Source organism: Typopeltis vanoorti, chromosome 1, assembly GCF_054136105.1.
Source record: "Typopeltis vanoorti isolate ZY-2024b chromosome 1, IOZ_Tvanoo_1.0, whole genome shotgun sequence".
NCBI classification, from domain to species: Eukaryota; Metazoa; Arthropoda; class Arachnida; order Uropygi; family Thelyphonidae; genus Typopeltis; species Typopeltis vanoorti.
In genome coordinates, this window is record NC_143549.1 from 77,077,768 (window position 1) to 77,102,159 (window position 24,392).

Below are 24,392 nucleotides of genomic sequence, written 5' to 3' on the forward strand. Positions count from 1 at the left end.
TATCATACCTCTCCTTGAACCCATTAACAGAAAAAACATTCACAACTGATTCTGGCAATCTATTGTACTCATTCACCACTTTCCAATCAAAAAATTTAGTCCTCACACCCCTACTGACTGCACTTTTATTCAACTTCCAGGGATAGTTGAATAAAATTCCCCCTTGTTCTGGTCCCCCCCCCCCTCTAGCAAAGTGCTGAAACATTTCCCTTGCATTTATCCTATAAAATCATTTTAAGCAATTTAAATATTTCTATCATATTCCCTCTTTTTCTCTGATCAACCAACTTCTGCAATCCACACACTTTCAATCTCTCTCTCTGCATAAGGAACAATCCACAGGCCACTCACCATCCTGGTCACTTGCTTCTGAATCCTTTCCACTGCTTCCTCATCCCCCAAGAAACCCAGGGGACCAGACTTGAGCACAGAAATCCAGACATGGGCATATCAAGGCCTTATAAAAGGAATTACAACCTCCTTATCTCCACTTGTTAATGTGTTCTTAACTAATCGAGTAATATTATAGGCTACCTTAGAAACCTTAGCATTATTCCCTCTGAACTTTAACTCTCTGTCTACCACCACCATCCCTAAATCTCTAGCTTCATCTATTTTCTGGAGTACAGTGCTATCAATGTGATACACAGCTTGTAATCTATTTATTCCAAAATGCATAACTTTACATTTCTTAACATTAAACTGATACCCATTAACTTTTGCCAATACTGATAGCCTATTTTAATCATCCTGCAAGCTCTTCACATTGCCTTGACTAACTATTATACTATCTAATTTCGCATCATCAGCAAACAATTGAATATTTCCTTTCAGGTTATTTTCTATATCATTTATGTACAAATTAAACAGCAATGGTTCCCAGCACTGAATCTTGTGGCACACCACTAGTCACCTGTTTTCACCTCAATTCTGTCCCTCCATATATCAATTTTTGATATCTATCCAGCAGCCACCCTCTTATCCACTTAACTAGTGTCATATTCATTCCCATTTGTTCTAATTTGTGTAACAATGTTCCATGTGGTATTCTGTCAAATGCCTTTCCAAAATCATCGTGTAGCCATTTTCTTTATCCAACTCAGCTGTTACTCTATTATAAAAAGTTAGTAAATTACTAAGGCATGACTGACTATTCGCTAAGCATGTTGACCCTCATACAGTATCATATTTTTATCTACCCATTCTTGAATTCTCTTTTTTAATGATTTTTCTAGTACTTTTACTACCACACCTGAGATACTGATTAGTTTATAATTTGCTACTGTAGTCTTAGAACCGTCCTTATGGAAAGAAATAATTTTGTCCTCTTTTCCACTCCCTTGAAACTCTACCAGAGCTGAGACTTAAATTAAACAGCTTTTCAAAGGCATTGCCAGTTCCCTTGCACATTCTCACAAAACACAGCTGATATCCCATCTACTCCCACAGCTGTAATTACACTGAGATTCTGCAATATCCTAAGAACCACCATTTCATCCACCACTGTTCCCACATTAATGTCTGTCACATAGGTTAAAGCAGTAACCTCACTAGGAAGATATATGCTTGCAAAGTGGTCACTCAGTAATTCAACTATTTTATCTGCTTCTGTCTCCTTGCGACCCTCATCACTCATTAAAGTTAATCTTCCATAGTCATTCTTCCTCTTATTTGCCACATAACAAAAGAACTTTTTGGGATTTCCATTGGTCTGCTCGGCTAAATTCTTCTCATAATTTGATTATGTCTTCCTTGCCATGCTGATCATCTTTCTTTCCTTAGCCTTGTACTGTTCATGAGTTTGCTGGTCACCTGTCTCTTTATATAGCCTCCACAGCATTTTCTTCTTCTGCAGCTCATGCTGAATGATATTACTCATCCATCTAACTCCTACCTGATTAACTTAACCCTCCTTACCCTGGATATACAATTTAATACTGCTTTCTCTAGATGACCCTTAGCTATAATCCCATGCACTACTATCCTTATCCTGCAGTGTTTTATGCCACCATGGTACAGATGTAAGCTTTTTTCCTAAGCATGTCATAATCACCTGCTTTGTAGTTCCGCAATACCCCTTCTTGATAGAATATTCCTCATGTTTTGCTATCTCCCAAGTCAAGACTGCATGGCCACTTTCACCAATTATAGGTAATGTTATTACCTTATTTATGAATAGCTCTTCAGTTCCAATGCTCTCCCACCTCTAGCCCCCTCCCCCTCCACCACCACATGTCGCTTTAAGATGTATAAATTCTGTTTCCTTCTTTCCGGCCATGTGATATCTTTCTTCCTTCCAGTCTATATCTCCATAGTTGAAGTACCCATTATTATTATTATTATTATTATTATTATTATTATTATTCCTGACACTTCCAAGGAGTCCGAAGACTCATCGTGGGAGGACACTTACAACTATCTCAACCACTACACCGAACCTCTACTATGAATCATCTCCATCAATGCCATCTACCACCCACCTCCACCACCACCACAACTAGTATTCTTGTCTGAAAATTGTGTGTATTCTGAAGGGCCAATTTGTATGTATGCAGGATGAAAAACCTGAGTTTCCGGGAGAAAAACCCCTGCTACCTCCGTATGAGATCGGCTAACTCACCTTCGATTGAAATCATCCAGATAAAGATTCCTCCCTTCTTGAAGAGAATCGAACTTAGGCCTATTCTAATCAAAGGGCGCAATGTACCATCGTTCTTCCAATTGTGCTACAGAGGCACTTGAGTAGGGATAAGGTGTTATTCAGCTATTAAAGCTCTGATCATGGCAGGAGGGTAAACAGCAATAGCCAAGCCTCAGTTAGAACTTCATTGGCTACAGCATTGCCATCGATTACCCTCCAAGGGTATTAATCACCTCATCTCACGGCCGATTATTCATATCCACCGCCCATAGTTGAAGAAGTACATAATAATCACTTGAACTGTATACTCAGGGTACTAAATTAGTGATTCATGTCTTTCAGATCATCTGTGGAACTCCCTTGGCCTATAACAACAACAACAACCAACTGTATATTTTGTTTTATTGGTCTTAATTTCACAACAGATTGCTTCAAATGAACAGTTACCCTCCTGCCTATCTCCTGTTCTTTTTGGTTGCAATTCATCTGCTATCATCGGCAGTACTCCTTCACCTATCCTATCTTCTCTGTCTTCCCTGAAAATACTGAGCACTTCACATTCAATCCCTGTAACTACATTATCTTCTGTTAGCCAAATCTCACTAATGCCTATAACTTTTGGCAAAGTTGCACTAACCAATGGAAAAAACTCCTCTCTCTTGTTCCTGATACATCTGGCATTAATATATAGAAACGGCAATATCCCTTTATTTCCCCACCCACCTTGACTTTCTGAATTGACTACCATATTCAACATTTTTGCTTGAGAGACTAGATTCCTCACTTGGTCATTCTCACACTCACTCACTCACTTCATGGATGCCTTCCCACAAACTCACTTGCTTCCATCCTAATTGCTTATGTTTCCCTGAATTTGCACATCAGCATGCTCGGTTAATAAAGCTCTCTCTTTCTCTCCAGCCATCTAACACCAAAACAATTCAGATGCAGTCCATCTGCATTGTGCAAATCCTTCTTTCTGTCAAAAAGAGACCACCGATTCACAAATTCTACATCATTTTGCACAATTTATGTATAGACTCATTGGCTATCAATGCTCTCCTCCTCCTCCTCTGTTCGCCTCTATCATAGTGTGGTAGGAGACTTACAATCTTCATCTTCTTGCTCTTCAGTTTTGCCTCTTCTAACAACTCCTTTACATCCTCCCTAATAAAATACTTCTTGCCTCTCAAATCATCAATACCAACCAAGACAATCATTTCCTTCGACTTACTTTTTTGCATTCGAATGGCATGGCTAATATTGTGAATTTTTGCTCCTGGGAAACAAAATTTTGTCATACTTTCATTAAGCACTCCTCTGATTATTGAGTTTCCATACATAGTTTTTTCTTTAACTTGTTTTTCTTATTTGTTTCGTCAGTCTTTATTATTCTTTTGGATCACCTGCTTCTTTCTTTTTTCAGTCATGCTTAACTGTTGCTGCTTCTGCAGTTTTTCAATTTCATGCTTTGTCCTATGAAGGATTTATTCTTATCCATTCCATTCTCCTCTATTTCCACAGCTGCATTTTCGATATTATTAACATCATTTTCCATCTTATCGTCAGTATTTGTTGTGTTCTCATCACCTAACAGACGTTCACTTTTAAAACACTTAATATATACTCTCTCTCTCCAGTTTCAATTTCCTTCCACATATTCTTTAATTTTATTGACTCGTACATTTTGTATACACTGCACTGAATAATATCCTGTGAATTCAGTTCGCTGGACAACGTGATCTTTGCTGCCATTGTTTGTCACATTGGTGCCAACAATATCACAATCATCATCATCAACAACCATGGGTCCAATGCCCGTAGGTGTCTGATGCTATCTTGATATAATTCTTCCATTGCATTCTATTTTGTGCAAGATGACTCAGTTTATGGATAGAGTTTCCGCACCATTTGACAATGTCATCACCCCATTATCTGTTTGGTCTTCCTTTTTTGTTCTTTCCTTCAATCATCTCAAACAGCAGCATTTTTATTTTCCTCTCATCGTTCATTCTACATATATGGCTAAAGAGACGTAGTTTCCTTTTGATTATTTTCTGGATCAGGTTTTCTTTTGGTTGTATTCGTCTGTAGATTTCCTCATTGTTCACTTTCTGGATCCAGCTTATTCTCAAGATCTTTCTATAGCACTTCCTCTCAAATACTAATATAATACTTCCTCTCAAATACTAATCCTTTCAGATTCTCTCAGAAGTACTCAGGCCTCACATTCATAGAGCATGCTGCTGAAGATACAGGTTTCTACAATGCGCAGTTTAGTTTGCATCTTTATAGCTCGGCTCTTCCATATTTTGTTCATGGCTTTTAAAATAGTTGTTGCTCTGGCTATTCTAATTTTCATCTCTTTTTTGGGGTTCAAGTCATGCGTCATGTGGCATCTAAGATATGTGAAGTATTCCACATTTTCCAGTTGAAATCTGTCTATCGTAACTCTGTTCAGTAACTCCTGTTGGACGAATGTCATTGTTTTAGTTTTTTAAAGTTCACATTTAGTCCATATCTTTTTCCTTCTGTGTATAGTGTTTGCAATGTCTGTTCCAGCCTTGCTGCATCGTCTTCAATCAGGACGATGTCATCTGCAAAGCAGAGGTAGTTTATTCTCTAGTTTGTTAAATTGCCATTTATATCACAATAAGAATGTTATAAATATGCTAATACTCTAAAAACATGAAAATCTACACTATTACACTATAATACTCTAAATTTCTGCTGAAAAAACACAAGAAAACCGATAAAATTGCTTATTTCACACGAGCGCTAAATTACACAACTACTCGCAATATGAAACCAAAACTAAAACCAAATAACATGAGTGGATGTGAACCCTTCAGCATGAAACACACAAATAATTGGAAGTGGCGCTAGCGTCGCCGTAGCACGTGGCGGTGAGTTTGAGCTGTGCAGAAGAAAGTGATTTTTAATCGGTGAATAGTCCGCTTTTTTCCCCGTTTTTCTGCGTTTTTGAGTGCTCAATTGTTTCTCTGAATACGAGTGTACTTCAGTGGTTGTTTTTTGGAAGTTAGTTGCTGTCGCTATATAATATATTTTGGTACCGTCGGAATCGAACGCGTAACGGTGGAAGACAAAACGAAGCTAAGTTACTGTATTTAGTTATATTTCATTATATTTAGTACTTAAATGTTCTGATGTTTGTACTTTTTCCCCCTCTTATTTATTAATTGAATAATTATTAAAGATTACACTACTCAGCAGTAAGGAATGATGGTGGATTCAGCAGCAGTCGCAAGTGGCGTAACGCTAAGTCCTCCGCCATTTAAGAACTCAATTATTAGCAATATCATAAGGGACTTTGTGGCATGTATGCGTCTCGGGAATTACATATGTGGCTTGTTAAAGAGAGTGGAGAGCGTATGTGCGCAAAATGCAGGCAGTTGGAGGAAATAAGTACATTAGATATATCGATATCCGACTTTGTTGCTCCAGGAACGGGGAATGAATGTAGAAAGACAAGTAGTGTGATAAGAGAGAATGAGAAAATAATAGTTGATAGTGTGGAAGGTGTGAGTGACTGTGAAAGTTTAGGAGATAGTTTTGTTTGGGAGAGTGAATTTAGATTAAGAGTGACTGACCTGCAGAGGGAGATAGATGAGTTGAAAGAGGAGGTGGAATGTCTTGTGAATGAGAGCAGAAGTATGAAAGATAAGATTAGGAGAATAGAAGAGATAAATGCAAGGCGAATCAGAGTAGGAGAGAGAGAAAATTTAGGGAGTATGAGTGAGAGGTATGGGGGTGCTAGAAGAGGAGAGAATGGAAACAGTAGAAGAGAGGGAATGAGAGAGAGGTATGGGAATGCTAGCAGACGAGAGGATGGAAACAGTAGGAGAGACGGAATGAGAGAGAGATATGGAAGTGCTAGAAGAGGAGAGAATGGACACGGTAGGAGAGATGGAATGAGAGAGAGGTATGGGAATGCTAGAAGACGAGAGGATGGAAACAGTAGTAGGAGAGACAGAATGAGAGAGGGATATGGAAATGCTAGAAGTGGAGAAAATGGAAACAGTAGGAGAGAGAGAATGAGAGAGATTTATGGGAGTGCTAGAAGAGGAGAGAATGGAAACAGTAGGAGAGAGGTATGGGAATGAAAGAAGAGGAGAGAATGGAAACAATAGGAGCGAGGGAATGGTAAGAGGTATAATGTATGGCGACTCAATGATCCGTGGTGTTCAAGATAGGATGCGTGAGGAGTGTTTGCCAGGAAGAACAATAGAAAGGGTGGCTATGGCAATTAAGAGAGGTGAAAGGATAGATGAGATGATTGTGATGGTAGGAACGAATGACTTGAGTGGTAATGTAAGTCGGGAAGCGAGAGATATGAGATTTTTGCTTGAGACTGTACGGAAGAAGACAGAGAGAGGAAAAATAGTGTGCGTGTTGCCTAGGTATGATAATGATGAGCTGAGCAGAAGAGCGGTGATATTGAATGGCATAATAGCGAGAATGTGCGACAAGAGAGGCCTGGTATATGTGGATGCTTGGAGTGCGTTTGAGGAAAGAGAGGAATTGTATGCGAGAGACTGTTTACATTTGAATGAGGAAGGACGTAGGCATCTGGAGAGATTGTTGTTCTGAACGAATCAGTGTGTCCCAGGGAGGATGATAGCAGGGGTGGCCTCTTGTGGGATGGATACTTGGGAGAAGGGAGACAATGTCAGGTAACACTGAGCCCAGTGGAGTCTAGAAGGGATAATGCTGAGTATAGAAACAATGGCATTTATATGCTTTATACTAATGCCAGGAGTATCCGGAATAAGGGAGAGGAATTGGTGGCGCAGATAGCATCAGCCTGGCCAAAAATTATTGCGATCACTGAGACGTAGTTGACAGAAGGGGATATAACAACAGGAATAGAAGTCGCTGGGTATAGCATTTTTCGTCAGTATAGGAGGGGAAAGCATGGTGGTGGTGGGGTACTGCTTATGATAAGTGATGACCTATGTCCTCTAAGAGTGGAGAATTTGGAAGGAAGTGAGGCAAATGATTTTGAGAGCGTATGGTGTGAGGTAGAGGTAGGCAAGACAGGATATTTAGTGGGGTGTTGCTACAGACCCAGGAGCACAGAGGATGGATACCAGGAGATGTTTAGACAGCTAAGTTTGGCAAGTGCAAGAAGAATGATTGTTATGGGAGATTTTAACTTCAGTAGTATAAATTGGAGAGAGGAAGATGCATGTAGCAATAGGGGGATGGAATTTCTAAAATTCTTGAGGGACAAATTTCTTAGGCAACATGTAACAGAGGGAACAACAGGTTCAAAAGTTTTGGATTTGGTTATAGCATCAGAAGAGTTGATAATAACTGAGTTGATGTCTCTCCCACCAGTTGGAGAGAGTGACCATATGGTGTTGACTTGGAAAATGAATAGACATGCAGGAGTATCAAAGAGACGGGAATTTATGTGGAATTATAAGGCATGTGATTATAATAGTCTTAGATGTCAACTTCGGGAAGTTTCATGGAGGCAGGAATTGGAAGGCCTGGATATCACTAGTGCGTGGGAAATTGTGAAAGAGCAATGGTAAGTTGTATACCACGAGTGAAGAAGAGGACGCAATTTGGAGTAAAGTGGATGACAAACAATATATTAAACAGGAATTGCATGCGAAAAAGAGGCTATGGAAGAGATATAAGAAGATAGGTGAAGAGATGCATGAGGAATATAAGACACAGGCCAGAAGAGTGACTAGTGTGGTAAGGAAAGCGAAACTGGAATATGAGAGGAGATTGGCCCTAAGATACAAAGAAAATCCTAGGGAATTTTTTAGCTATGTGGCCAGTAGGAGGAGAAATGACTGTGGAAGAATGATATTGTGGGATAAAGATGGGAATAGAGTGACTGATGCAGAGGACATAGTGGAATTGTTCAATGAACACTTTATTGGAGTATTTCATCCTAGAGGAGTCAGTTTTAATGCTAGAGGGATAGGACTGGTTCGAGGTCTGGAAGTACAGGTGGAGAGTGTGTTTCAGATACTGAGTACTCTGGATGTCAGTAAAGCTGTGGGACTGGATGGTATTTCACCACGAGTTTTGAGAGAATGTGCTAGGGAATTGACAGTGCCTTTAACGTGGCTTTTCAATGAAAGTCTGGCTTTGGCAAAGGTGCCCAGGGAATGGAAGGAAGGTAAGATAGTGCCATTGCATAAGGGTGCTAACAGACTGCAACTGTCTAATTATAGGCCAGTCTTCCTGTCATCAGTAGTTGTTAAGATCTTGAAGAAAGTAGTGAGGGACCGTATACAGCTGAGCAGATGAGGGTAATGTTATTTGTGAGAATCAACATGGATTTGTGAAAGGACGCTCTTGTTTTAGCAATATGCTAGCCTTTTATAATAAAGTTTCAAGAACATTAGATGAGGGAAAGGCATATACTGCAATTTTCTTAGACTTGGCGAAGGCATTTGACAGGGTGCCACATTCTAAGCTGATATTTAAGTTGCAGCACATGGGTCTGGATGTCAGATTGGTCAACTGGATTCAGGATTGGCTGTCTGATAGGTATCAGAGAGTTGTGTATGGTGGAGCAGTTTCTAGGAGGCAGAGGGTTACAAGGGGGGTCCCACAGGGCTTAGTACTAGGACCTATATTGTTTAACCTTTATATCAATGACATAGCCAGTGGATTGCTGGGGGATATTCAGTTGTTTGCAGATGATGCGAAGCTGGGAAGGATTATTAGTAATAGTGCAGATGTGGTAGCCCTGCAAGAGGATTTAAATAAGCTAGATAGATGGGCAAATGAATGGGAGTATCAGTTTAATGCAGCAAAATGTAAGGTCTTGAGGTTTGGGAAATATCGATGGGATGCTGCATACTCTACGGGAGGAGTTATACTGGAGGAAGTAGGGGAGACAAGAGATCTGGGGTTGATGATTGATAGAAACCTGAAGTTTAGGGGACATATTGCAAAGGTGGTGAAGGTAACACAGAGGATTGCTGCTATTATGAGAAGGACACTGACCTGCAGAGATAAGAGGGTTATCATTCCGTTGTATAAGTCTCTGATCAGACCACACTTGGACTATTGTCCTCAGATTTGGTCCCCAGGATTTGAAGAGGATAAATTAACTGTGGAAAGGATACAAAGACGGATGACAAAGATGGTTTCAGGACTGTACAAGGATAGTTATGAGGATCGGCTGAGAGAATGTGGACTGCAGAGTTTGGTGGATAGAAGAAGAAGAGGTGATATGATTGAGACTTTTAAACTGTTGAGAGGTGGTTACAGGGTTGACTCTGGGGAGTTCTTTTGCTTGATTGAACAGCGGGAAGGAGTGATGACAAGAAGCCATCCCTGGAAGTTACGAAAGGAAACTGTGAGCAAGAGGGTAAGGAGTGGTTTCTTTGTGTGGAGGGTGGTTGAGCCGTGGAATTCATTGCCTGATGGAGTGGTGGGAGCGAGAATGGTCAGTGAGTTTAAAGAGTGGTATGATAGACTTTGTGTTTCTCAGGGGTGGGGGACCTCCCCTCGATGAGTCTTGACAGACTTTATGTCTTAGGAAGGACCTCCCTCGATCAGTCTTTTGACTCCTTGGAGGCCTGAATAATAATAATAATAATAATATTTGTGTGTTTCATGCTGAAGGGTTAGAAGCAGTGTTGGATGACACAAAAGAAAATAGAAAACCAACGATTGACAAATGTGAATGTTTAGAATTTTAAATTTGGAGTACTATGACAATGGATTGAATATCACGACATAATATTAAGGGAATATGCCAAGGACCTAGTGTCTTGCCTTGATGTTCAAAAAGAGTCTGGTAACACGAACAGTCCCAGAACAATGGAAAGGGAAAACTAATGCCACTGCACAAGGGAGAATCCAAGTTTTTTGTTTTTGTGTCCAACTCTAATCCATCATGTCTTCCAGATGAAGTGAGAAGGTGTTAGAGAGAGGCTGGTTGCAGATATATAAGCCTAGAATTGAAGAGCACAGAAGTCTTTTGTGAGAGCATCATGAGTCTGTTAAGGTAGGTCTTGCTTCTGTAACTTAGTTACAGAAGGTAACATTAGTTATAATAGGGTGAAAAGTGTATCGGACAGTGGAGATGATTATATGGCGATTTTTCTTGATTTTCTTCAATATTTGATAGAATACTCTGTTAAAGATACCAAGCTATTTTAAACCTGATTTTACTCCATTTCCCAAGTAAGCAAACAGACAAATAAGTCAAGTTTGCACCTGCACGTAGTGTGAGTCTAACTGACCCACAAGGTAGTGCAAATCTAGGCAACTCGTGATAAAGGTGGAATAAGCTCTGATCACTATTCTTAATATTTTCCCTTACTGCAAAGCCCATCTCCTTGAGGAGATGTATGATGCTATGCATTAAATGCAAGGGACCACTACCCAGACCGTTTTCGACCTTTATTGAGGTCTCATCAGTGGGAGCCAGGCTTAGAAAAACCAAGGTTAAGTAATACAGAGCTTATAAGTATTTTACCAAAACAAGTTACCAAAAGGTGCTTAGACCTTATTAAATAAAAATCTCAGGATGAGAGATAGATGTAGAAAGTTTTTCACTTAAGCTCTGTATTACTTAACCTTGGTTGTTCTAAGCTGGCTCCCACCGATGAGACCTCAATAAAGGTCGAAACCAGTCTGGGTAGTGGCCCCTTGCCTTTAATGCATAGCATCATACATTTCCTCAAGTAGATGGGCTTTGCAGTAAGGGAAAATATTAAGAATAGTGATCAGAGCTTATTCCACCTTTATCATGAGTTGCCTAGACTTGCACTACCTTGTGGGTCAGTTAGACTCACACTACGTGCAGGCGCAAACTTGACTTATTTGTCTGTTTGCTTACTTGGGAAATGGAGTAAAATCAGGTTTAAAATAGCTTGGTATCTTTAACATATATTATACCCAAGGTTAAAAACTTTCAGAATACTCTGTGATAAACCTTTATCAAAAGTGAGCAGGATAGTCATTTTGCAGCCTAGTTGTGGGGATGGTTGGTTGGTTGATAGGAAGCGAGTGAGGTGTGTGTGTGGGGGTGGGTGGGGATGCAATGTCCCAGAAGATAAAGGTAATTATTATTATTATTATTATTATTATTACCCCAAGACCTCATGGAGTCAAAGACTCATCTGGAAGGTCCTTTTATCACACACACACACACAGCTTATCATACAGTGTCTTAAACACACTGAAACTCCTTGCAGACACCACACTCTCAGGCAAGGCATTCCAATCATTTACAACTCTGCATGAAAAAACCTGCCTCTCACTCCCCTATTCACACCGTCTTTATACAATTTCTAGGGATGAGCTCTGGTTCTCCCCCTGTTTTCTGTAGAACTTCTCCAGCACTGATCCTATAACAACCCATTACCAACTTGTAGGTCTCTATCATATCTCCCCCCCCCCTTGTCCACCAGACTCAATCTTTCCTCATGTTCGACATTCCAGAGGTCAGAAACTACCTAACTTCCAACATCTCTTCATCCTTCTGAAAACCAGGTGACCAAATCTGGGCACAATAGTCCATGTGTGGCCTAATCAAAGCCTTATACAACGGAACAAAAATCTCCCTAATTCTACACGTCAGTATCCTCTGCATCATTCCCTTTGTGTTGTCTTCACAATTTTGGCTGTGTCCCCTAAATTTCAGATCCTTATCCACTATCGCCCCCATATCTCTTATTTCCTCCACCTCCAACAACATATTCTCACCAAGCATAAACTCTGCATCCCATCTTTGTTTTTCAAATTTTAAAATCTTACATTTTGCAACATTGAACTCACATCCCCATTTGCTTGCCCAATTACTCAATTTATTCAAGTCTTGTAAGGCTACATCTTCTCTACTCTTTATGGCTCATCCCAACTTTGCATCATCTGCAAACAACTGAATATGGAGATATTCAGTTGTTTGGAGATGATGCAAACATTTATATTTATTGTATATTTATATTAGTTGTATATTTAACTTAATATACAAGTTAAACAGCAATGGCCTTAAAACAGACCCCTGAGGCACACCACTAGTAACTTTCCTTTACCTAGATATCGCTCCCCCTTACACAGCTTGTTGATACCTATCAGATATCCAGTCTCCAATCCAATGCACCAATCTAATATCCAACCCCATCCACTCTAGTCTGACTATCAGCTTATCATGAGGTACTCTATCAAAAGCCTTTGCAAAATCCAAGTATATTACTGTGTATCCTTCTCCTCTTTCCAAGGAAGCAGTCACTTTATTGCATTAAGTAAGTAGATTACTAAAACATTACCTCCCTTTAGCCAATCCATGCTGTCCATCAAAGATAATATTGTTGTCAACCCAACTCTGGATCCTAGTTCTCACAAGCTTCTCCAACAACTTAGCCACAATACCTAACACCCAGATAGGCCTATAGTTTGATGCTTGTGTTCGATCACCTCCTTTATAAAGTGGCACAATCTTGTCCCCTTCTACTCCTTAGGAACTTGACCGAGTGCAAGACTCATATTAAAAAAATACACAGGTCATTTCTGGATCTACAACTAATTCATAAGTAATAAGCTAGTAATAGGGAGAATATCACAGGATTCTGTTTTGGGACTACTGCAGTTGTTTGATTGACATATCAATGATATAGTTCAAGATTTTAGGGAGATTTTAAACTGCTTGCTGATGTCACTAAATTAGAAAGAGTAATGCTAGAAAGCTGTGATGTTGCTATAAAAGAATTTGCTAAAGAAGGGGGGGGGGCATCAGAGTCCTGCAGTTTGACCAGTGAATATGAAACGAGGTTTTGTAGAAACTTTGCTCCAGAAGGGAGAGATCTGGAAGTTTTGGTTGACTGGGGAACTAAAATGCAAGGACACATTACCAAAATTGTAAAGGTTATCCAGAAAATTGTTGTGATCATGCAAGGGAAGTGACAGTTCTACTGTATAAGGCACTAATTAGGCCATGTTTGAATTTTTTTGCACAGATCTGGTAATCTGGATAGAAATATGGAAAAAGAAGGAAACATTACAGACTGAGAGGAAAGTGACCAGTACTCTCTCAGGAGTCCAGAATGTTGAGGTGAGGACAGATTAACAGAATGTGTTGTGCAGAGCTTGGGAGATAGAATGAGAAGTAGTGATATGATTGAGACATATAAGTTGGTGAGAGGAGCCAATCATATATATATATGGGATTCGTTATGTAGTAAATTGTATAAAGGGCATGTGAGTAAAGAAGTGAAAGGAGATTTTTTGCATTGTAACTGGTGAATGAATGGAATCCACTATGAGTGGGTGGTGAATACTGCAGTGCAGAAGCTTTCCAAGCAAGGTATTATGGTTTGTGAGTGTTTGGCTTCCTATTGATGAATGGAGGCCTTGAAAATAATTCTAATACTAAATAGATAAACAAAAAGTTAAAATAGGGATCTCCTTGCCATTCTCCAGTAAGCAGGATTTAGTAGTGAGCTTCAACACTACCAAAACACCTATTTCTCATAAGAAAGAATCTTGCTTCGCTTCCCTTTAACAATACTCAGATCTCCAGTCAAGATTACATGTCTTCTTTTGCACTGACTTACACTGCTAGTTTTTTCCATCACAAATATATTACACCAGTGGCCTTCTTAGCTCAATAAAACTTGTTTTCCTCTATTCATTATATTACTTCTCACCTTGTACAACTCTTAACACTATAAAAATTCTCTATCCGTCCAACTGTAAAATACCATTTTCACTTTGGGTAGTGCACCAACTTTCATAAAAATACATGATGCAATACAGAAGAGGTCAAATGTACTTAACTTAATGAATGATCCTTTTTCACATTTTCATTACAATCTCTTTCTCGTGGATACTCTCTTTTCTGCATTTTGCTTTCTATAATAATTTTCACTGACACTGCTCTGCCATCCTGGCTACTTACAATTCCTTTAAGCAAGTAAAAATATGAGCATTCTGACCAAAAATCCATATGCGGTCCAGATTCAAATGTATTAAACAAAATTCATGATGTATTTAGAACAGCTGTAGTTCATAGGCCATGAGGAAAACAATATGGGGAAAGGCTATTCTGGATAGAGGTAGATGGAAGAAAAGCCATGAACTGATTCCTTCTTTCTCCTTAATCACTTACACACAGAGGACACAGTGGTGTTATAGGGTTAGCAACCTCTCGTGTGTGTGTGTGGGGGGGTTGACATCCCAAAAGCTGCCCATCCCCTGTCAGTTCACATGAAATATCATTTAGATATTTCATGTGAACTTAGATAATATCATTGGCAGTCCAGATTCAAATGTATTAAACAAAATTCATGATGTATTTAGAACAGCTGTAGTTCATAGGCCATGAGGAAAACAATATGGGGAAAGGCTATTCTGGATAGAGGTAGATGGAAGAAAAGCCATGAACTGATTCCTTCTTTCTCCTTAATCATTTACACACAGAGGACCCAGTGGTGTTATAGGGTTAGCAACCTCTCGTGTGTGTGTGGGGGGGGGGGGGGGGTTGACATCTCAAAAGCTGCCCATCCCCTGTCAGTTCACATGAAATATCATTAGGAAAGAAGTTGAACAGTAGTGACCAAAGAACAGAACTCTGCGATATGTGACTGGCTTCCCTCTTTTCCTGTGATGCTGTCCCATACAAGATTGTATCGTTCAGACAATGAGCTTCCTATCTGTCTAACCAGGTTGACATATGACAGATTTATGTAGAATTTAAGGATGATGACGAGGATTAGCTTGAACATCAACTTGCTGTGTGAAAATTCTGTCAAATGCTCTTGAACTTGAAAGATTGCTGAATTACCAAAATATGTTGATATAAGTCCTCCTCACACAACTATGTTTGTTACTTTTTCATAAATTGTCTGTATTTAGAAATATCTGTCTTGGCACCACTTTAGCTTTACCTTCCAACCAAGTTGCCAAGTTAAATTTTTCTTTGATAATAGTTTATAAGCATTTATATGAAGAGTGCTTCATTGCGTATGCATGCACGCACATCTACATCAGTGCCACTTACAAGGTTTCAGAGCTTTATAGGAAATTAACATGGTGTGTGTGTGTGTGTGCGCGCTTTTTTTTTTTTTTTTTTTTTTTTTTTTTTTTTTTTTTTTTTTTTTTTTTAATGATAACTAGGATCTAGAATTAAGTTAATAACAGTATTATCTGTGAAGATCAGCATGAATTTGATAAATGCAGTTCATGCTTTAGCAGACATTTTGTATATTACAACATCGTGATAATAGCACTGCACAAGAGACACATACACAGTACAATGTGCACAGGCATGTGCACGTACACACACACACACACACACACACACAGCAGTATATTTAAATTTTAGATTTTCCTCAGAATGAAGGGGAAATAGGAGTAGAGAAGAATATGTACAGAGTGGTGCAAAAGTAGCAAAGGAGTCGAAAAAAAATCATAACTTTTTGAAATTCAATGTTGTCCTAATTTTTCTTTTCAGAGCTTGTGAAGCACATCTGGGAGATTCAGTATGGAACATTACACCATTATGCAACAAAACCAAGATCATGGAGTTTTATTTTGAACATCATCGCTCAATAAGCCTATCAGCGTCATTTTAATGTGTGAAATGCACAAAATTCAGAGTCTGAATCGATGAAAAAACGATTTGTTGGATGTTTTTTGATCTCGCACCACACCTTGCTGTGGTGCGAGATCTGGAAGACCATGTTCTTGCCCAAAGTGACGTAACTGTAACCGGTGAGCGATATCGTGATATAATCAACATCAACAATTTTTTAAGACCATCTCTTGCTAATACTCCAGAGATGTGGTTCCAACAGGATGAGGTAAGTGCACAAGCACTGCTCGAGCCACGATAGGGTTCTTAAGGGAGATTTTTGTCGAACGTGTAATTTCAAGAAATTCAGCATTCAATTGGCCTGCTCGTTTGCCAGATTTAACGGTCCCTGGCTTTTTCCTTTGGGGGACATCTTAAGGAGAGGGTGTATGTAAATAAATCCAGAACCACAGAGCAGCTCAAGGAGAACATTTGAGATGAAATACGAAAATTAACAGTAGATACTCTGACACATGTAATGGAAAAGGTTCTCACTTTTGAGAACATTTTTCATTATATTCCAACTTTGTGAAGCTGAAAATGGTAGTCACTTACAGGACATAGTCTTCCATACCTAGCTCAAAATTTTCCATGGTTATATATTACTGTTTTGAAGAGAAATAAATTCAAAATTTACAATTTAAAAAAAGTTTGTAAACCCCCTTCGCTACTTTTGCACCATCCTGTATAAGGAGGTAGGGGCAAGGGAATGGGGGGGGGGGTAAAGTTCATGGAAAGTGGCTGGCAAGTGAAATGCATTGCCTGAGAGTGGTGGTGAATAAGTTTAATGTACAGTTCACATGAGCTTCGTAACAGTTGGGACCTCCAGCAATGAGTCTGATTCCATGAAGGTTTAATGACATAGCTGCATATTTTAAAGAAATTTCAATGTACACTAATATATTAATTAAAATAAATTTAATATTTGAAATATTTTAGTCAAGCCAAATTGCCATCATCAGAGAAATACAATGATATGATATGTGCATGCCGATACTGCACTGAGTAATGAGGCTAAAGGATGTCAAGTGAAAATAAGCCTCAAGTCCTAAATAGTACTCCCTAATAGGTTAAAATAGGCAGGTGTCCAAAGCATGGTCAGCAAGTCTTGAGTGTCTGTAGTGGTGGAAACAGATATAATCTTTATGTTCAGTTCTGCCTGTTTGGACATAGTAGTTTATGGCTTACAAGAAATTACAAGGGACCTGGTAAACACACGGGTGTTTAATGCCAGTGATATTTGCAGGTCTCTCACATCTTTTAAAGCATTCAGCATACAGAACCTAAATAAACAGATGATACATTAATATAAGTAGATTTCTCACTGAGTAAACCGACTATGTCAAAATTACCAAAATTATTCCATACTGTTTGTATTAATGCTTTTAACATTCAATATTTTAAGCTGCTTTTCACATAAAGTGAGATGCAAAAATTACAGGAAAAATAATAATACATTTTGAAAAAAATAAATCTTGTTTTCAAAGTGTTGCCATGAAAAAAAAAAAAAAAAACATTCATATCAGATGGTTTGCTTTGTATTGAAATGGTAAGAAAAGGAAAATAAAGCACTACATTGGATGGTATTCTGAATACTCTCAAGTATGTACAAAACTCATTCTGAAATTCCTTTCCTTCATGCTTACATGGTGATCAAAATACATCATGAAAATTATGGAAACAACTACTGCGTTAGAGTAAAACTTTAGTTTAATATAAACCAAAATAAACACTCAACGTTTCAACCTTCACATCAAGGTCATTGTCTGGAGTATACACACACACACACACACACACACACACACACACACACATATATATATATATACATTTATATATATATATATATATATATATATATATATATATATATATATATATATATACATATACATATATATATATACACAAAGAAACAAGCTGCACTACAATCTAATTGGCATGCTAAAGTTATGACCAACTGTTACAACTATTGGCCTGACCAAAAAAAGCATGGCCATGGGGCTCACCACTACCCCCCCCCCCCAATTGCTAATTTTTATATGAAAGATTTTGAGCAACGTGCTCTAGATGCCTTTACTTTAAAACTTACAGTTTTGGCTTAGATACGTTGCCGATGTTGAAAGTTTATTTTTCACTTGATCAAACTATAATAAATTCAGTTTAATCCTTTATCCAAGTGTGTGCAAACAAAGTTTGCGCCTGAAAGTATCTTCAGGACTGGGGTAAAGTGGTACAAACATCGGGCAACTTCTTGCAAAGGTGGAGCAAGCTACCATCACTCCTATCTCAGTATCTCCCATAATGCAAAACACTTTACCCCAGTCCTGAAGATACTTTTAGGTGCAAACTTTGTTTGCACACACTTGGATAAAGGATTAAACTAAATTTATTATAGTCTGACCAAGTGAAAAATAAACTTTCAACATCTTTCTCTAAATCCAGAGTAATTTAATAAAAATATGGCACACCGTTTGGCAGCTCCTATAGGAGGAGATGACCTTGCTAATGCTTCTGCCTGGTATCTCCACTTGGGCCTGGCTCCCGCTGAAGAGACCTCAATAAAGGTCGAAACTAGTCTGAGTAGTGACCCTTCCCTTAATGCATAATATTATACATATCTGCAAGGAGATGTGTTGTGCATTATAGGAGATACTGAGATAGGAGTGTTGGTTGCTTGCTCCACCTTTGCAAGGAGTTGCCCAGTGTTGTACCACTTTACCCCAGTCCCGAAGATATTTCAGGCACAAACTTTGTTTGCACACACTTGGATAAAGGATTAAACTAAATTTATTACGTTGCCGATGTTATTGTTCTCTGACAACACAGCCGCCAAATGTTAAACACATTATTTAGCCACCTGAACAAACAACATGAGCGCATACAATTTACTATTGAAATTGAAAATTAGAACTCGCTTCCATTCCTGGATAACACTGGTCACATGACTTCCCTCAGGAGGTCTGTCCTTCACTGTTTACCATAAGCCTACACTAACTGGCCAATATATATAAGCTAACTCATATCACAACCCTTCGCAAAAAAAAAATGTGCAGTCATTAACACCCTCAAAAACAAAGCTATAACAATTTGCTCTAATGAACAAGCTCTTAAACAAGAATTAAAAATTATTAGCAATACATTTATAAATAATGGCTATAGCAAAAATACTATTAATAAAATTCTTCATAAAACTTCATCAAAAAGTAATATAGATTACAGTAAAACCATAGTTATCCCATACATGAAAGGGTTATCATAAAAAAATTAATAGACTCCTACATCATTATAATCTTAATGCCACTTTTAAACCACCTTTAAAATTAAACATATTCAACTCCTCTAAGGATCCTCTCCCCCAATTGGCACACCCTAGGGTGATTGCATCTAATCACCCTAGGACCTCCCAGATGAATCTTTGACTCCACGAGGTCTTGGGATAATGATAATAATATTGCACCTGTAACTTACCTTATATTGGGGAAACTGGATGTACAATCCCTATCCATAAAAAAAGAACACAAATGACACATTAAATATAATAATTTTGGTGAACCAGGCCTCTTAGATCGTGCTCTTAATACCCTACATCAAATTGATTGGAAAAGTACTTCTTTACATCATACAAAAACCTGATATGAATAGAAATTTATAGAAGCATGTGAAAATTTGATCAATCATCCTAATCTTAACAATAATGGTGGCATTAAAATCCCCAAAATTTGGATGGCACACATTCAGCCAACTTAGTTTTCCAGCAAACCCTGACTTTAGGACTCATTATCTATATGTATATTTATATAAGTAATTTTTTTGTGTGAACATGTTGCTCTCCAGCTTAATTTAATTGGTAACCTAATAGATAATAATAATAATAATAATAATAACAGGACTCTAGCTTTGATGTAGTAAGGGATTTTTTTTTTACACCAGAGGTCAGGCCAATAGTTGTAAGTAATGGTTAGTCAGTTTAGCATACCATGTAGATTGTAGGGCAGCTTGTTTCTTTGTATATATGTGTATACTCCAGATGATGACCTTAATGTGAAGTCAAAATGTCAAGTGTTTAATTTGGTTTATATTAAAGTTTTACTCTAACGCGGTAGTTGTTTCCATAATTTTCATGATGTACTCATTCTGAAAGTAGTGCTTGCATACAACATCATTTGGAATGTATATTGGTTTTGAAATGTGCCTAGTCTTGTTTTGTTGCTTTCTTTCCTTTGTGACCCCTGAAATGAAATATTGCCACCCTACTTCACATGAGGGATTAAAAAAAAAGGTCAAAGCTCAACTCTCTGCCAGAAAGAGCATACTGCCTGTCTTTTAGGACAGCAAAGATGGCATTCACTAGGACTATATAGTGAAAGGGATGGCATTAAATTTTCCAAATTACTTGAAGATTTTGAGAAAGCTGAAACCACAAATGGATCAGGTTGGTGTCAACAAACAGAAGACTTCTTTTGCAACATAACACAAGGCTTCAGAGTAGTGTATCTGCTTTAACAGGTATTAAAAAGATCAGCTTTGCACTTGTGGAACATACCCCCTCCAGCCTGGACTTGGCTCTATCATATTTCTGATTATTTCCTAAACTGAAAATAATGAATAGGTCAAAGGAGAGGTGAGAAAATGCTTTCTAAAACAACATGAATAGCAACTTTGAAAAATTTCTTTGGTTCTCAAAAAATTTATTGAAGTAAGATTATGTCGAGAAGTAACCTATGAAACTAAAGATAGAACCTGCAAATTATTATTATAAAGAAACAAATGATAATTAATACTTAAGGAATTGATAGTGTGCACTAGAAATATTAATTAAATCAACTTTAATATATACTTTCCAATATTTCAGCAACATCACATCGCCATCTTCATGGGAACTTAAGATAAAGACACATGCATGCAAGTACTACATAACAGCAAATGAGAAACGAAGCGAGGAAGCTACCATTTTCCTAAAGTCCTGATGGTGCCCCCGGCGGAGTTATATTAGGTGTTCATAGCCTTTGGGCTGAAGTTCTTCTGATGTATGTTTCTCAAATTTGGTATATTCCTCACAACAATATGGAGTTATTAAGACACTATTCAACTGGGCTAAACTAATCTGTTCAAATGACCAAGCCCTAACCACTGAACTAAATCACATCCTTAACACTTTCTCAGCCAATGTCTAACCCTCAAAAAAATCCAAAAAAATTCTAAAACCAGTTATCCACAACCCACCTCCCCCACATCACAAAAAAGATTACTCTAAATCCATCACAATTCCCTACATCTGAGGCACCTTGGAAAAAATCAACACAATCCTAAAAAAAAACATGACTTGACCTCTTGTTACAGACCATATAGAAAATTGGCATCCCTTATCCGCTCTACTAAAGACCACCACTTCCCCTAGACCTACCTGGTATATACCAGGTCCCTTGCAGCTGTAAATTGTCCTACTTTGGCCAAACAGGCAGGACAGCAAATATCAGAATCGCAGAACACAAGGACTACATCCAATTTCACCAGTACAACCACTCTGGGCTTGCAGACCATGCTCTGGATACTCGGCACAGAATAAAGTGGAAGAAAGCCACAGTAATACACCGCAGCAAGTTCAAATATGAAGGACTATTCATGGAATCAGCCTCAGCCCTTAGGAACATGCCAAACCTCAACAAATTTGGATGCATGAGACTTCACCAAATTTGAGAAACATATATCAGAAGAACTTCAGCCCAAAGGCCGAGAACACCTAATATAGCCTGCCAGGGGACACCATCAGGACTTTAGGAAAACGGTAGCTTCCTCGCTTCATTTCTCAGTTGCTGTTATTATTATTATTATTATTACGGGCGACTCAAGGCAGTCCTTAGATTCATCGAGGGAGGCCCTAAACATCATGTCCACACAACTATACCACATTCTCAGAGTATCTATCATAGCACCCACAACAGTCTCTGGCAGCTTATTCCACTAATTTACCACTCTAAAAGTAAAGAACCCAGCTCTAACACTCTTGCTAACCACACTCTTTCCCAGCTTCCATAGGTGTCCCCTAGTTCTCCCACCACCAGTCCTGATCTCAAAAATATCCTCTGAATTAATCCTATAAAAACCCTTTAGCAATTTGAATGTCTCAATCATATCTCCCCTTTTCCACCTATCAACTATTTTCTGCAACCCACAAATCTTCAACCTGTTCTCATAAGGTTCATTCCATAGACCTGCTATCATCTTGGTCACTCGCCTCTGAATCCTCTCCACCTCCTCCCCATCAAGAAGAAACCTAGGTGACCAAATCTGGGTACAGTAGTCGAGATGAGGTCTTATCAAGGCTCAGTACAGAGGTACAATAATTTGCTTGTCTCTTCTCGTCAAAGTATTTTTCAACAACCAAGTGAGTTTATCAGCTGATTTAGCCACTTTTGCAATGTGTCCCCTAAACTTCATCCCCCTATCCACCAACACTCCCAAGTCCGTGGCCTCATCAATCTCCTGGAGTACAGTTCCACCAATGTGGTATACTGCTGCTAATCTTTTCATCCCAAAATGCACAACCTTACATTTTGTCACATTAAATTGACATCCATTCACCTTAGCCCAGAACTCCAATCTATCCAAGTCGTCCTGCAAGAAATTGACATCTTCTGCATTCACTAATGCCTTGCTGAACTTTGCATCATCAGCGAACAAATGAACTGTTCCTCTTAGATCCTTCCCTATATCATTAATGAACAAATTAAACAGCAGTGGTCCAAGAACAGAACCCTGCAGCACAGCACTAGTCACAGGCAGTACTTGCATGCATGCAAGTACTACACGTTATATAGTACTTGCGTGCACGTGTCTTTATCTTAAGTTCCCATGAAGATGGCAACGTGATGTTGCTGAAATATTGGAAGGTATATATTAAAGTTAATTTAATTTATATTTCTAGTGTATGCTGTCAATTCCTTAAGTATTAATTATCATGTTTAACAAGCTTATAAGCCTTTCTACAAGAAAGAAACAAATGTATAAGATTTGTTTCTTTATAATAATAATAATGTCACACATAGGCACAGTTGAAAAGTTATTTAATTAAGATTGATTAAACAACTGATATTTCATTCACATATTGTGAAACATCATCAGTGTATTACAGTTGGAAATTAAAAAGTAAACAACTATTTTCATCAACTTTTATTTTTATTTCAGTGACAAATCTTTTTTTAATGGGGAAAACTATTACAATAGGTGCCTTTTATCATTCTGGCAACATTTCTAATACCATAATGCTAGATTGCCATAAGAAAAACCATTACAGGTTGGTCTATAGTTGCCGTCTATAATAATTATTATAGGGCTTCAGAATTCAGTTTCACGCAGCAGTATGAGCATTAGGGTTTATTATCACAGGATAGCAGCAGTTGTCTGTACCCCTTGTAGTATTGCCTCTAATTTCACTAACAGCTTTTGATGATTGCCAAGTGAGAGATTGTGCCCAATTGTAAAAAAGTTAGGGCTGAAAGAGTTTCAACTACTCCTTTCAGAAATAAAAACAAAGTTGAGGGTTTGCATTTATCATCCACATCAAGGAAAGGTATAACCTTACTGTTCCTTAATATTTTTGCATCCGTATAATTAAATAATGTAAGAAATTATAAGTGTATTTTTGAAACAAATTTATTAGCAAAAGTGAGTTTTATAAATCAGTGGAAACACTGATGTAAAAATTATACTGGTGAAATGTAAAATTATCATAGTAAAAATTTATCTCACAAAAAAAGTTTTAAAATTATACAGTACTCATATTGATTTATTTTATTTATTTTAAGCTTCGGGAATTCAGAAGACTAAAGTTTTTTAATGGTGAAGCAATGGTGGACAACTATCGTCCTATTCAACCCTTAAATAAGCGAACAATATGGAAAACGCAAAATTAATGCATGAATGTATGTAACTAAAGTATGACTTAAAGTAATAAATAAGTCTCTAGAGTAACAGTGCTCACTGGTGTTTCTGTCATCAATAATTTATGTTGCTTATGATTAATTTTATTTATTTATTTTTATTATCCCATGGTATTATTACACCAGATCATAGAGGTCAAGTTCATTTATTTTATACAGCACCTTTCCTGGGTTGTTATAGAGTTCACATTTGGAAATATTCATACAGTTTTTGCAAATGCATTGGTGA

At 38.1% G+C, this 24,392-nt stretch overlaps 1 protein-coding gene across 1 annotated transcript in view; it reads left to right on the forward strand.

The window, feature by feature from the left end:
* Positions 1-24,136, forward strand: part of LOC150110110 (putative carbonic anhydrase 3) — a 290,668-nt gene extending 266,532 nt beyond the window's left edge. Inside the window, exon 8 of the mRNA XM_090415351.1 lies at positions 24,029-24,136. Coding sequence (XP_090271477.1) covers positions 24,029-24,136 — 108 coding nt within the window. The remainder of the gene's footprint in view (positions 1-24,028) is intronic.
* Positions 24,137-24,392: the final 256 nt, after the last annotated feature.